The 16,141-nt window shown below is 32.1% G+C and overlaps 1 protein-coding gene across 1 annotated transcript in view; it reads right to left on the reverse strand.

The window, feature by feature from the left end:
• The window catches only part of LRRIQ1 (leucine rich repeats and IQ motif containing 1), a 102,470-nt gene that overhangs the window by 8,916 nt on the left and 77,413 nt on the right, over positions 1 to 16,141 (reverse strand). The window contains exons 23-25 of the mRNA XM_088532947.1: positions 12,373 to 12,505; positions 10,838 to 10,898; positions 5,322 to 5,442 (exon numbers count right to left, since the gene is read on the reverse strand). Of these exons, the coding sequence (XP_088389073.1) occupies positions 5,322 to 5,442; positions 10,838 to 10,898; positions 12,373 to 12,505 (315 nt within the window). The remainder of the gene's footprint in view (positions 1 to 5,321; positions 5,443 to 10,837; positions 10,899 to 12,372; positions 12,506 to 16,141) is intronic.

Raw genomic sequence — 16,141 nt, forward strand, 5'->3', positions numbered from 1 at the left:
TGAACATTGAATGTTGAATTGAATGTATATATGTTCAAAGCATTGGAAATATTAATGAATTCCTGTGAGGTATAAAAATCTGGTAAGCTTTACCTACTTCAGAGCTGTAGAATATTTTGTCATCCATTTTATGTATCCATTTTCTGGATAAAAAACAAATAATAATACAGAACAATCTCTTTTACTGACATTCACATGATCATCTTGCCCATGGATACATTGGGCATCCTTACAGATGGGCATCCTTACAGAAGGATATCCTTCTGTAAGCTATCCTAGATTCCTAGATTTAATTTCTAAGGTAAATTGGAATCAACATTTTATTAATTGAGAAAATTAAGTAATCAGCACTGTAAATACCCCCTACAAATGTACAGCATTTCTACACATTTTTAAGGAGAGAGACTAAATTTTAATATTATGTTTACTATTATCTAGTATGTCTACTAAGAAGGTAAATGCCATAACATTAAAATGACTACTAAAGAAGTACCTCCATATTTGACTGCATGTTTCTGAGATGTGTCTTAGTTTCTGAAACATGGCAAATTTTTCATGGAGATTGTATAAGCAAAACTAACACCATCCTCACCCCCTAAGGCCCCAAACAGACCTCCCAAATAAATATGAACAAAGGCACAGAGAGCTTAAAAATAAGACCTAAGAGACAACAGAGAGTCTAGAGATCCTAAAAGAAGGACAACAGCTATGGAACTGGAAAATAAAGACAATACTACTGTTGAAGGAAAAGAAGCAGGAATTTACCAAATAAGTGAAAATGCAGAACTGCTTAAAACAGAGATGAAGATTTTGTGCGGGATTCATTTATCAAGGGAAAGGAAAACAACAAAAAAGAGGCAGGGAGCTCTATCAGGGAGGAAGAAATATGGCAATTGGCAAAAGAATATCAGTTGAAATAAAAGAGTAGAAAAGACAATAAAAGTTCTAAGTCTTTCCCCTGTAAGAAAGGCCTTATTAAACTTCATTAATTTAATCCCACGGAGTAACAGAACTGCAGAGCTGGAATTTATCTGAGAAACAAACAGATACATGTTTTGCAATGAAGATAGCATTTAAGGGCTGGTTTTAGAAATAGGGGTGATTAAAGAATGACAGGATTCAGGCCTACGGGTTGTTTTTTCCCTTTCTGAAAAGTAATATTTTACCGAAATCAGAGACTCTCTGAAAGACTAGGATTCAGGGAAGAGAAGAACAAAGAATTCCAGGCAGTATTTTCAATTACAGTTAAAGACAAAGCTCCCACTACATTCTACTTTCAAATTTCAAAGTTCAGATTGTACTTCTGGAATAACCTCAGTCTAAAACAGTCAAAAGACAAGAAGTAGAATTAAAGAAAAAAAAATCTGCTTTGTGAAAATGGTGGTGATAGGAAGGCAATGTAGAAGATATAGATGAAACGTAACACAGGTTGGAGAGGACCTGATTAGGAGAATTAGGAGAGTCAGGAGTTGAAAGGAGATTGATGATTTTCATATCATGGTCACCAGCTAGATATTAGTCTGAAAAATTCATCCGTTCCTATCTAGTTATCACAAAATTAATTAATTTTTAATTCTTGAAAAATATCTCCAAGTCCACCTTGTAATTTAGAATTGACTACAGAATCACTACACTCACAAACAGATTTTATTATTATTAATTCCAATGCTCATGGACCTGAAAAAAAAAAAAAAACGATGTGTGTAGGACTGATATTCAAACTTTGCATAACACTGACTAACAAACCACTAACTATGACGGCCCACACATGTATGTTATAGGGAAGGCATAAGTGGGGACACATCTATATTTTTTCCTGACCTTTTATAGAGAAACAAAGTAAGCTAATGTGAAGCTGAAAGTTAGAAAACAATCATCAAAACACACATACTTCCTTTCGCAACTCATTGGAACAAGGTACCACAGAGAGATCAAGATTTAGCATTGGTCAGATTAAAATGGACAAAAATGGAGAGATAAAAAAGCCCTGAAGAAATAGAAAACAACAACAAAAAAGAGGTACCAGGGAATAGAAAGAAATAACCATGAATTCTGGAAACAATATAACCCAGCATATTTGAAATGCCACCATTAGAGTCAAGACACTAAATTAGTTAGATAACTAGTTAGTCTCAGTGAACAATTGTAGCTCTCTTATCCTTTAGGGTCCGAGGTTGGATTTTTACTCATTTTTTTTTCCCTAATGCTGAGTCAATTTAATACACAGGATATTCAGAATATACAACATGGAACAACATTAAATTTCTTACTTAAATTGAGATACACAAATGCTTTACTTAAACTTTTGTGCCCAAAGCATTTCCTTTCTTGGTGTTATTAGCACCATGCTCTAACCGACTGAGCTAACCGGCTTCCTTAATACATCTTTACGGCAAAGAACAGAATTAAGATAGTTCAGGAGTATAACTTTTTATTAATTCACTCCAACCACTTTTTTTTTTTTTTGAAATGACTAGTAACTTTGAATGACAACATTCTTAAAATTCTTTAGCAAGGTCTAATTTTAGAAATGCTAAAAAACTATCCCTTAAAAATAAAGCCTATGAGAAGTATTTCATATTCGGGCATAGTTAGGTTCAAATATTTCTAAAAAATCTTGATTTCGCCTTTTTAAAAAACCCTCCAATAACTCTGAAACATTTGTCTGTATGACAACAGTCATTCATGTATAGCCATTTCCCTGAAGTATTCAAAATGCGTTTTCTTTCAGTATCATATATACATTTATATATATATAGAGAGCATAAGTATACTTAACAAATCATTTATTTTGTACTTTTAGACAATTGTTTTCAGCTTGAAGCACCTCAACAATTTTACTATTCAATTAGTGAATTACGGATTTCATAAAGAAAACATATACCACGTCTCTGACCAACATCTCTCATATACTAGCATCTCTGTGACAGAATGTTCAAAATATTTAGTACTGCACTTGCCACTAATTCAAAAGAATCTTGAGTATCCATTAGGGTAATGGAGGTTGCAAATCAAACTTAAAGTTTTATTTATTACATCTTGCCACTTCATTGAGTTTGAATTCTCCTGAAAAAAAGGGTTACAGAGACTTGATTTAACAACCAACTCCAAAGTCAGAGTTTTTTTTCCTAAGTCATTCTGTAAATCAAGTTCAGTGCTAATTCAAGATATACCTACTCATTAAAATAGTTTATAAGATTCTTCACTAAATATTTCAGAATGAAAAACCAATAGAAATTACTCCATGGGAGATATTTTATAATGAATACAATAGTAATGTCAAAATATAAATGCAAATATCTATCTTCAAATTAAGGATACCGCAGAGGTAATTTACTGTAAATTATTGAAAACCAAAACTATCTGTCAAACTGACCTAATAACATTAACATGTCTTTATATTGCACATATATTTTATAAAGATAATGGTGAGGTCTAGTTTTATATATAATATACATTACAATTAAATGTATCACTACCGTTTAATCTTCTAAAATTCACGATGAAGAATTTTTTATAGATGCATTTGCAGAAATGTATATAAGAAGACAGAAGACATTACTCTGAGCCCCCTTTTTCCCCCCTGATTTCCTGCACAACTGAAAAAAGAATAAATGTGTTGTGTGCTATAGCAGATAAGTATTCTGCTATAACACACATAGATTACCAGACACAGTAAACTGTCTGTCTCTTATACATATGACTGTCCATTGATTGTTCCCTCCTGGTCCTTTTCCATTCTCCTCTTTATAAAGTTATAATATAAAATGGCACTTGTTTTCTTGACCATATTCAAGTTCCTAAACAAGGCAAGTTATTGGGCTTTCTTTAGAGAAAGGGCTTATTCTTGTTTATTTTTCTCAACAGCAATATAGTGTAAGTTACAATTTAGACAGTAATTATATGTTGATATTAGTGTACCATATACTATTTAATTATTCAAGATTTACGTATATGTCCTATTGTGAATATATGAATACAATGAAAGTTTTGGCATTAATAGCTTAGAATTGTTCCACCCAAATTCAGGAACCTAAGAATTAGGAACCTCATTTAAATTAAATAGTAGGGCTTCATCAGCAGCCAGCGGAGAGGAACAGCAATATTTGGGATGCAATTCATTCCTCTCTAAGATGGTAGGCAGACAGAAAAAATCATATTCTCGCTCCATGGATGCACCTACCTTATACTAAGAGCTCTCCTTTTATCTAGCTTAGTTTTAGGAACAGAAATCAAGCACCAACAACATTGCATTCGCTTTTACTGCGCTAAAATAATGTAAATAAATTTTTATTCAAAAAGTATTTTAGAAATATGTCATAAAATAGAGATAAGTATTTTTATGTGTTTTTATATATTTTTATATACTTAAATTTTAATTCAATTTTAATTTAAACTGAAAAGTCAGTAATTCTGATCAAAATAAGCAGACGCAGAAATTCTACAGTATTTGTGAAACAACCTGTTTTCTATTTTGATGTAAAAAGTTTCAAGAAAATTCACTGCTTATACAGTTTTAGGAATTTCAAAAATATTACTTGCTTTTTAATATTGCCTATATATTCTATAAGGTACATTTTTGAGTTTTGAAGTGATATTTATTTGCAAAATTCATTTTGTGTAAAAATGACATGCAAAATACAGTATGCAATACTACAAATATGTTAACATTTTCCTCAATAAAACTACACAAAACAAAACATGCAAATTAAAACACCACTTTTTTATGAGCTTCAAGGGTTACTTTTTCATATATAGATTCTTTTGGTAATTTATATGATCTTAAAGACTGTAAGACTGTAAGACTTGAAGACTGATCTTAAAGACAAGGTATGGCTTAAAAAGGATTCTCATAGTAAATAGGTACAATAGTGAGAATGTATTACATCATACTTGGTAGTCAGCATAATTAAAATCTGTGACTTGATTAGGATGTGTGTCCTGGTATTCAGTTAACAGAAGATGTACTTTACAACCTATTTTGGTAATATGTGGAAGGAGAATGTAAAAAAGCACTTTGCGAGTAAAATACTCTGTTTTATAATTAAGAGAAAAGTAATAATCTTGTAAAACATCAACCGTCTGAAGATTTAATAAACATCACAGGGGACCTCCTGTGGGTTAAAATTACAAGAGAAAATTCTGAAGATATTAACGAGACAGTTTCTAAACAGAACTGTAGAAAAACTATGGGAAGATTTTAGGTAAGAAAGACACAGAAAGAGCAGTCACACGTGTTATTGGGGATTCCAAATCTACTCAGTTCTACCAAAGTATTTTAATGATCTTTAAAACTGATAATGAAAAACCCCACAACTTACTTGCAGATCTTGCTGAATGTCTGTGTGGCTGATTATTTTTTTCTCTGTTCTGAGTCAAAGCACTTCCACTGGTCATGGAAACAAGGTCTAAATCTGTGTCTTCTCTGCTTACAGGGCTTGCCTGGGAGCAGTGGGAGAGAATATACACAATCATGAAACAAAATATAACATTTTCTGAATGCAGCTCACATTACTCCAAATAAACAAACAGGGTCTGTCAAACAACCTTCTTCAAAATGATACCACAATCCTTTATTGTTGCTTAGGCTGAACAAATGCACTATGTCAAAGCATTTTTGTAAATAAGAGCCGATTTTAAAATTGTGGTTTGTGATCTGAGTCAGTGCAACAACAAAAGAAAACATTTTAGTACAGTAATTTTGAAGAAAATCAATCTTGCAGACAGCTGATGAAACCTTAAACAGCTTAAGATCATTTACTGACCAGTCTATAATTTAAGATATACTTGAATGCCAGAGATGTCATATTGGATTATTTTCTGCAATATTTATGTTTTATCCAGGACACGTATCAGTTCAATCAATCAAGGATCCAGTAAGTAATTTAATCCGTTTGTTGTTCACTACTTAACCATATCCATCAGAAAGCATTTAAATGATAATTTAGGTAAGAGCATTATATTAATTATAATCTTCTAATGTGCAGTGGCAGTACATTTTGGCATTAGGCATGTTACCTGAATCTAAATATGGCAAAACAGAAGTGAAAAACATCTTGCATTTTAGCAATGTGTTCTGATTTTGTGAAAGTGTTAAGGTAAAGCTTAGAAATACTGACCTAGAAGATACCACACACTGTAAATTCGTAGATTGTTATTTTTGGAGAAATTATTGGAGAAATTATTTTGGAGAAATTGAGCAAATATGTATATTTGCTCAAGAAGAGCTCCATTATCTTGAAATGAAAAACTATTCAACACTAGAAGCAGTTATCTAACAATACTGTTGACTAGGTACTGAGGGCTAGTCACAATCATGGGCAAAAATAAGGCTTTGGAGAAGAGTTATTTACAAAATCCCCAGCATAGAGCTAGCCAGCTGGAAGTACTGAATGTACGGGTATATTTACATTTTCCAGTCCCTGGAACTTCAGAAGTGGAGTCCAAGATGAAGCTCAGGTCCTCCCTCTACTTGGAATGAAAAGCCCCAAACCCCATTCATAACTCAGGTATCCAATACTAAGTTCATTAGAAAAATAAAATAAAATAAAGTAAAAAAAGGCCCAGTGCTGGTGGTAAGGTCATGTCACCAAGATTTTATTTACTATCCTAGAAGCAAGTCTGCTAGATTAGGAACTGAGGGTCTGGGTCCCAACTGCTTCCTTGCGGGCTGAAGCCTGCTGCTCCCTTTTCTTAGGGAAACACCATGGCTAGAAAGTTGAGGGCTGCTCTGGAGGAGACGCTCTCCAGGCTTCCTGTTCGCAACGGCTCACTATAGCAGGAGAAGCAATGCACAGCTACAGGCAAGCAGCAAGATTGCTTTGTAGTCCAATTTAGCTTAAGGGACTTACATGAAATGGAGACCTGTTTCATTCCTTTTTTTTTTTTTTTCCTAGTGACTGTTTAATGTAAAATTCATTAAAAACTTCAAGTTGCTTTCAAATCAACTCCAAAGATACAGCAGTTTTGTTTATGCTCTTCCTAAGTGGTCATATACCATTTGTGTTAGCCCATAAGGTTTATTCCATGCTTTCCTTTTATATGTTCAATGACCACAATTTTTCAGTTTTGTTTTACAGGGATTGCAGCAGCATTATTGCTGTTAGCTTTAATAATCTATTTTCTTTTCCAAGGAGTATTAAGAAAATTGGAAAGGAGTGACAATTTTCTCCCATCAGTTCTACTTATTTTGCACCGTCTTTTTTATGGTCCATTTAAGCTTGCTCAGAATCTTTAAATATAAAGCTTTTAGATTTCCTTTAGTAGAAATAATGCTCATCGTGATGCTCAGAGAGAAATTCAAAGCAATGGAATTGATCAAACCAGATTTCCAGCTCACCTTATTCTCAACAGAGCAAAGCATTTTCTAATTTCCAATTTCCAAAGACCCAAAAGGCCATGGTATTTTACTCAAATATATTTTCGATGGAATTATTACCTAATCTCTGCCAATATGGATTCTGAAGCTTCAACATCTAGCAGACAAATTTTAGTGTATCATATGCCAACATACCCATCAGGGCTGTCCAGTTTTGTGACTTTAAATGTCACACATTTCAATAAAATAAAGGTAAATATTTTCATCCCGTTATAGTTAAAGAAATATTAAAAATTGTATTATTTACTACAAACAATTTAATTTCTGGTTTATAGAGAACCTGATTGAAAGTCCTCTGAAGCAAATTTAAAATCTCCCTTTGAGGTTAAAGCAAAAAAAAAAATTGGAAGCAACCTAAGATGCTGGTACACTTCTTCACAGAGTGCAGTCTTAGACTTCCATCTGTAGTGATCTTTATATTTATCTCTTTGGATATTTTGTCCTTAACTTTATTACATTTTTTTTCTTCCTAATTAATTGGAAACTAATGTCAATCAGGAGGAATGTTTACCTCAAATGCAACTCAGAATCTGAACATTTGTCTGTTGTTATGTTGAATTATTTTGCAACCCTTTGAAGGTAACGTGTTTTCAAATTCAAACTACAGCTTAATTATTTGAAGATGCAGATAAATAATGAATAGGTTAACTCCTTAGGTATCTTAAATATTTCACAAATATGAATTGGGAAATTTATTCTATTTGTTATTCATCAAAATTATATTAAATTTAAAATATTCAGCTTAAACTGCAGGTCAGCATGCCTTCCTAAGCCCTTATGAATTAGCACTAAGCAAAATTATCAAGATTAACAAAATAAGGTCTTCGGCTTACTGCATGTTCCTAAACAGTCATTTCCTGACCAGAACAGCTGAGACTGCACTGCTAATATGCTCATATTGAAATGGCTTCATGTACCAGTTAAAAAAAAAAGTCTTAAATTCTTGAAATGTGCAAAAGTGTAAACTATAAACTTCATTAATGCAGTACTATCAGAATAGAGCATTTTGGAAACTCATCTTCAAATAAAGATAGGAAAATAAGTACACAACCAGCACAAACCAGAAATTTTATTATGCCAGGAAACTAAGAAGGCATATATGACACATGAATAAAATATTCTTGCTATAAATGCCCAGAAATATTTTCCTCTTGTGATTTCTTTTTTTGAAAAAAAAAAAAAGAATGACGGTGATCTTCCTGCTTCTTGGTATTGATTGTTGCTGAATAGTAACTTTTATTTTTTGGCAGGATTTTATAGTTTTTAGCTGAGTTACTCTGCAAGAGCATTAGGAGTATGTGCACATTTCAACAGTCACAATTCAAGAATGCAAATATAAATTTTTAAAACATAATTCTCCAGCCATCTATGTTGACAAACTACATACTTATTTCATTGCCTATACAATATTGCTGTCTACATTAGAGAGATACATTTTTCCCTCTTCTATTTTCTGATGTCCTAATTCATTTTCCCCTGTATTAGACTCATGTGGAACAGCTATGTAATTATGTGGCAAAGCTGTGACAATCCTGTAACATTGCCAGTTATGTGGGCGCACCACATAATACTGCTGCGGGATTGTAGCTCTATTTTGTGGACAAAACTGCTTACTGTATATCAGTTACAATCTACCTATGCACATATGCTTACTGATAATTACATAATGTGTATTTCTAGATAATATTATTAGATTACGATTTGCTCAAATTAGAACAATTACTGTTTTAGACTTTACCTAACAAATAAGTACTCAGGTCACACCAGCCAAACCCAGTGACTAGACTAGTTCATGACTGCATATACTGAACTCAGTAGACTGCAGACTCCAGAGAAAAATCTTGGACAAAACCTGACTTCAAGAAAATAAGATACCCTAACTCTTAACATTTTTTTTCAGCATTGAATTTCAGACCTGTTTTATCAAGAGATCACCCATTTTCATACCTATTGGTATGAAATATTTCATACCTATTGCATAGGTGGTAGCTAAGGAACGCACAATTTAGAAAGCACACAATTTGCCCAAAGTACGGAACTAGGTATACAACCTCAATATAACCTCAAAGTACAGAACTAGGAATAGGATTATCTAACTGTGCAAAAGTCTTTTATACAATATATTGTATTTTATATAAAAATCTAAGACTTTGTCTGCATCCTTCACCAAATTTGAAGTTCGAAGCATTTAAAATTATGTCTCTTTTTTTTTCTGGAGGGTGATGGGAAAACCATGATTTTCTCTATGTTAAACAAATTTAGCTTAAGCGATCCCCTGTAATTTACTGCAATAATTTCCTATTCTCATCAGTATGTAGAATGATTTTCAATATTCTATTAATGGCTTTTTTTGTCAATAATGCACAGCAACAAAAATGTTGTAATGCTTTATGAATATAGAGAGTGTATATCTACACACACATTTGCTGAAATGTGTTACACTCACTACTGAAATCAAAAGCTGAAAATATTTTATCTATATAACTGCTACAAAATTCAATAATGACCCATTTTAATTTTTCTTCAGAGAGACACATGAAATATGTAAATATATAGACAATTGTAAGAGTATTAAGTATCCACTGTATACAGGCAAATGAAAATATAGATAATAACTAAAAACTTTATAAAGCTAAATTAAATATTTTTGCGCTTTTTAAATTCACACATGCTTATGTCCACAAGAATACTACTAATCAGGCTATAAAAGTCATGTATGAAAGAAGTGGGCCTACAGGCATCATTACACTGATCACTATCAAAGGAACTTTGGGATACTTCTGACAGTTTTTTCATCTTGCAAATCTTCAAATTGTTAAATTGTTTATATTCCCCCTTCTATCAAACGGCAGTATTACCCATTTCAGATTTTTTTAACTCGGTAAAGAAAAGAATGAAATGTGAAAAGAGTGTAAGGCATTTTAAAGAAAAACAGTTCAAAAATCTTAAAAAAAAAAGAAAAGGTAGGAATAAGTAGTTTTGTAGAGGAATAAGTCTATTTTTTGGAATAAGACTGTTTTATTAACATGCAAATCTTAAATTTACTTCTATTTTTAATAAATCACACTATGCATATAAGAATAAAGTAGGTATGTGACTATCTTACGAAGTTTAAGAACAATTATACTCGTCTGATTGATATAAGTAAATGCTTTCAGTCCTTAATGTAATTGTTCTTAAAAGTTGAGTTAAAGCTTTAAAAAACACCCAGTAATGTTTGAGGTCTTAAAAACAACAACCAGTACCAGATTTGAAATCAATGCCTTACATGTAAACATAGGCTCTTCTGTCCATATATTTTCCTCTGATCTTCATCAATGGTTGATTTGATTGCCAAATAGAGACAACATTAAAGAATTAGATTCAATATAAAAAAAAAGCTCCTGCTTGTTTTTATACTAAGTAGGCATGATCAAGGCTTAGCTGAATTCTGAAAAATTCACAAATACAAGTCCTTACCACGAGCTGTACGCGTCTACCATTGCATATCGCAGGATCCAATTCAGGCAAAAAACGATTACTGTGAAAAATACAGAAGGGAAATTTCCATAAATCCCAATGTACAGGGTCCACTAAAATAGTTGCATATAATCTTTTCCTGGAATTGCTCCTTTCATCCAAAAATGAACACGTCAATTAATATAAAAATATATGTCATAGGTCCTGACTCACAGAAAAGAGATGAAAGAGTTTCCACTAACCTACTAGCACTGGTGCTGGCCTAGGTCAGGCTCATACTTAGTAGATATTATTAAATAAGTTGTCATGTTATGTTATGTAGGAATAAAACAATAGAACAGTTAGATAAGTGTATCAGCTGTTCTGATAATGGGAGTTTCGTTACGTGCATAGATTGGATCTTGACAAATGTCAATACAAATTTTAATACATTACACATCTGCAGAAGCTTGGCGAATTTTTTTAAAATATTCTTTTAAAAGATTTAAGTTCTTTTTTTTAAGATTAAAGATTAAGATTAAAAATCTTTTTTTTAAAGATTTTTTTTAAAAAAGTGCCAAGATTTTGTCATTCAAACATTAAATATTTTCTTTAAAAATACCATTTGGAATTTTTCAATATTATGAGCATGACTGACATATAAATGTTTTCTGAGGAATATTTGCTGCAATGCATTTCCTCCAGTTATTATTTCCTCCAGTTACAATTTTGAGATATGGAATATTTTTCCAAATAAATGATAACAATAAGCAGTTCATTTCATTAAAATTAACTTTATTTTCATAAAAATATATCTAAATCACTAACACTAGATTCATTGCATATTGACACACTGGTCAGTTTTATAATAGCTACTTAGCATTGTGACTACTAATGACTTCAAAAAGATATGAATGGGTTAGATTGCATTTCTAACCAGTCTATATTGCCTAAATGTTCTTATTAAATGTATAGAATAAAATTAACCTTTTATTTAACTTCGCTGAAATTTTAACTGTTTAATAAACAAAAATTAAATTACTGCAGAATGAGGTTTTTTGCAACATTTTTCTGAAACATGCCATGGAGATGTAAGGGTAGGGTTTATGTTTTGAAGATAAAATACAAACACATGCTCTCTATCTAAAAAGTGCTGGCCTTCTTTTTTTTTTTCTCTCTTTTTTTTTAATTCCTTAATCAATTATAACAAGATAGATGAGACTACAGTTGATCTAATTACATAAATACAACTATACAGCATATGAACAATAGGCAATTTTTTCAAAGCTCTTTATAATACGGAAACCATTGTCTTTGTTCAAGTAAAGTTGTGCAGATATTCATAAATTCTGGATTGCCCCACAGTTCATCATTACTGTACAAGAAGTATCTATACAATGATTAAACCAGCTCTACAGGGTATTCTGTTTGGGACCTGGAAATGTGTATTGGCTGCTAGCTACAAAGTCATGTTTGTTTTAAGACAATTAACCTAGGTTTCATTTTACAAGATACATTTACAATAAAAAAATCTAATTTAAAGGAGATGACCTCACCACTTCGTATTTCTGGAACTGGCTGCTTCATAATCCCAAACCTGTGTATGAAGCCATTGGTATGTAAAGTCTTTTCTCTGTAGTAATTTCTCATCTAAAGCAGTATCCAGCTGAGAAAATTCTTCTCTCTTACCTGGAGAGGAAAAAGATATTCTTGTTTTTCATTATGATTTTAAAATAAAAGTTTATGAAAGAATCTCTGGATAAGCTTTGAACATATTGCATCATATAAAAATAAAACATCATTATCTCATTTTAAAATGTTCAAATAATGTGAGTTATTTTATTTTTCTGATATATTTAAGAAATACTTTCCTGTTAATTTTGAATTATGTAACATATTTTGGGGGGGATTAAATATCTGAATGTTCTGAATGCAAGCATTATTTTGAGAGGTTCCTTCTTATTATGTTGTTATATCTTTTCCTCTTAGAAATAAATATTAAACATAAATAGCTTGTGGTAGTACGTGTGAACATTGCTATATATATGCTATTAAATTGTCCTATCTTTATGTATAAAAAAGACGCTTTAATTTATATTTATAATCCTATTTTCCACTTCATGACGTAAAAAAAAAATCTTCATTATATTTAACAGTGGACACATGGCATTCCTTCTGATCTGTCTTTTAGTAACAGAATCTATGAAGATACTTAAATGGAAGTTTGTGACATTGGATTTCAAAGCAATTGCATTATTTTTCAGTAATTAGTACATATTTTTGGACTATGAAAGAGACCCCCAAATAGAGAACAGAATACTGACATTATGACAAAAAGATGTTTGTTCTGGGAGATTCTTTGTTTTTTGGATACCAGATATGTTTTGAAGCAAGAGAAAGGGCAAGCCATAAACCTGGAATACTCTGCAGAGGAATCAGCACTGTGCTGTGCCAGTATGTAATCGGGTAGAGTAACTTCATATATATGTACATATTTACACCCTCATACATTCATTTTACAGGTGAAGTCTTTTTTGGCATCTTTGACTTAGTTTTTATGAGTCATGTAAAAAGTTTCTGTAATTTTTCATTTTTAATTGTATTTCAGATTACTGTGATTTATTTTCCCCCTTACTGTTTACTCCTTTTGTCCTCATGGAGTTTCCTTTCTCTCACTGAAACACTTTACTTGCATTTAGCCACTGCTAGAAACTGCTTAGTAAGCTACAAGAACTTACTTGTCCTGTACAAATTATTTTGCAATTGAACCAAGAACCATGTAAGTCATTCTACTTTGTACTGGGTCTGTTTGTCCACTATTATTGATTTAACTATCAATAACTGTATCAGGGGAATTAGTTCTACCTTTGAAGTCAATAGTTTCCTCACTTTCCTAACTTTAAGCCTCAATCCTCATTAATGTTTTTGACAATACAAGCTATTTACAAACTCTCCTTTGTCAAGGTTTTTTAAAACTACCCGTAGTAATTTTTAAACTTGTCCTTTTGCAAAGATTAAAATGTCCTTGGCATGAGCTGCAAAATGTAGGTTTTGTTGTCCAGGCCCTCACTCCACCAGGCCTTGCAGTGAGTTCATTGTTTCTATTGTATTCCAAGAGGATATTGTTAAGTTCTCACATCTTCTTTTCTCGTAAATTTAAATATTTTTGGTTGTGCTCCCCATTTATTCAGATATAGAGAATCTCTATTCAATTCAAGTCCATTCCTTAGGCTGGACCTATTTAGTTGCCTAACACATAACAAACCTATTAAAATTAGACAGGTGCCTGGGTCGAGGCCTAGACAGCCTAGAAATTAGGCAGATGAATCTGTCCTCAGATGATGTAAAGAACTCTTCTGTACTTCCCTACTATACCTCCCCACTTCCCCAGTTCTGAAAACTTCTGATTTAAATTAAAAGCTTGGACAGAGAGTCACCATGTCTTCCCAAATGAGATTGTGAGGCCTGATTAAAAAGAACAAGGGGTCCACTACTGGATCATTATCAAGTATTAAAATCTAAACAATGCCAACTACAGAGTTTGCCACCTTTCCCTTGGTTAAAGTGGGAGCCATTTCTTCTTCTAAGTTTATAATATTTTTTCATGTGTTCCTAGTTCATGAGCACATCTTTCTGACCTTTAAATCTCGGTAAGTGGTAGTCCTACATTTGCAACTACTTGGGTACCCTCATAACACTTCACATGAAGAAGAAACTGTTCCACATAACAAGATTAAGCAATATTCTCCACAACTTCATAACAGCATCCTGGAGACAGGACCTTCTGTTTTTTAGCCTGTGTTCTCCCATGAGGAGAATATACATTTACAGAAAAGCTGGTGCCATCTTTCTTACCCATTACTCTCCAAAGAATTTTTTTCTCTCTATTAAAATGACCAGTAACAATTATGTATTAACTAACTAATGTGTTTGTACTCTTTTCCTCCATTACAAAAGAAGTCTATGTAGTGATTTAAAATCAGTATCAAAATTTTACATCTTAGTATGTGGGTTTGGTCAAAAGAGTTTGCATACAGTCAGCTATGTGGAAACTTGCAACAAAAAGGTAAGTTATATTTCCAAAATTATCATTTAATAACGTACTTTAGTTGTATTTTGAATTTCTGACTTTTGCCTTGGAACAATACCAGTTTTATTGAGAACACTTTTAGCTATCATTATTGAAAACAAGGAAGAGATGAAGAAAAATATATAATGTGCACAAAATAAAACAGATTTTTTTTTTCTTAAAAACGTGCATGTTATTAAAGACATCACTGCTATTACTGGCTTTTTTTCTCAAATATGCAGACATTGTTCATTGATTTGTTTAATAATGCTGGAGAAAATTGTAGTCTATTTTCTTATTTGGGATATATCAGTAGTCCCACATTTTAATAGTAATATCTCTAATTTTAATGAATTTAATATAAGTAAAAACAGCATTTTTATTTTCTTATTCCACTTATAAACATCATGTGTGTTTTAGGATATAGTATATCAGTATCATTAACATCTATTTGCTTGATAGCTTTGCTTAATTAGGGCTCTGGGTTTTTTAAAACCTGGACCTGATTTTGTAGAAGTACTAACACTGACAAATTCCACAGAAGTTCTTAAGAGCTGTAAGCATTCTGCATCTTTGAAATGGATCAGTCCTATAATCTTTAAATGTTAAATCCAGACAACTCATGGAATATCAAAGAAAAAAGGAACACATCAAAGAAGGCACAATTCCATAGAAAACCAAATTAATCTCAGAAGTTTTTAAAGTATCATACACTCATTAGATTATCACTTTTAAGTTTTCGGTCTTTTCAACTTTTTTTTTTTTCATGACATGCACACTTTAATGTTTTAAGATTGGAATACACTTACATTTGGCATTAATACAGTACTGATTTTTAGGTGTTGCCAATTAATCATCCACACACAACCTGCACACTTAAGTCAGATTCAACAAAGATTTTATTGCCACTTATTGCCATTTGCATAGAGATTTTTGGCATATGAGTAGTGAGAACTTATTCAGAAGACCCACCCTCATTTTCTTAGGTGCCTTAAATGTGCTCAGAACTTTGTATTTCAGGAAAATTACACACTATTTTCTTGGTCCAGTGTGCAGATTCATAAGAATCTGTCTTTGCTGAACTGTTTACTGTCTAGTTCAGAGCTAAGAGACTTTAAGGTTACATAAAAATATTACTCTCTATCTGACAGACTCTTTAGTAGATAGAAGCTGAGGCAGCATAAGTCATCTCCAGTTTAAAATATTACTGTTATTCCTGTTAATTAAAGCTAGTTGAAAGAGAAGAGGTATGTGGA

Source organism: Tinamus guttatus, unplaced genomic scaffold (genome assembly GCF_059628265.1).
Source record: "Tinamus guttatus ecotype Peru unplaced genomic scaffold, ASM5962826v1 Tinamus_guttatus_pri_ptg000472l, whole genome shotgun sequence".
NCBI lineage: Eukaryota > Metazoa > Chordata > Aves > Tinamiformes > Tinamidae > Tinamus > Tinamus guttatus.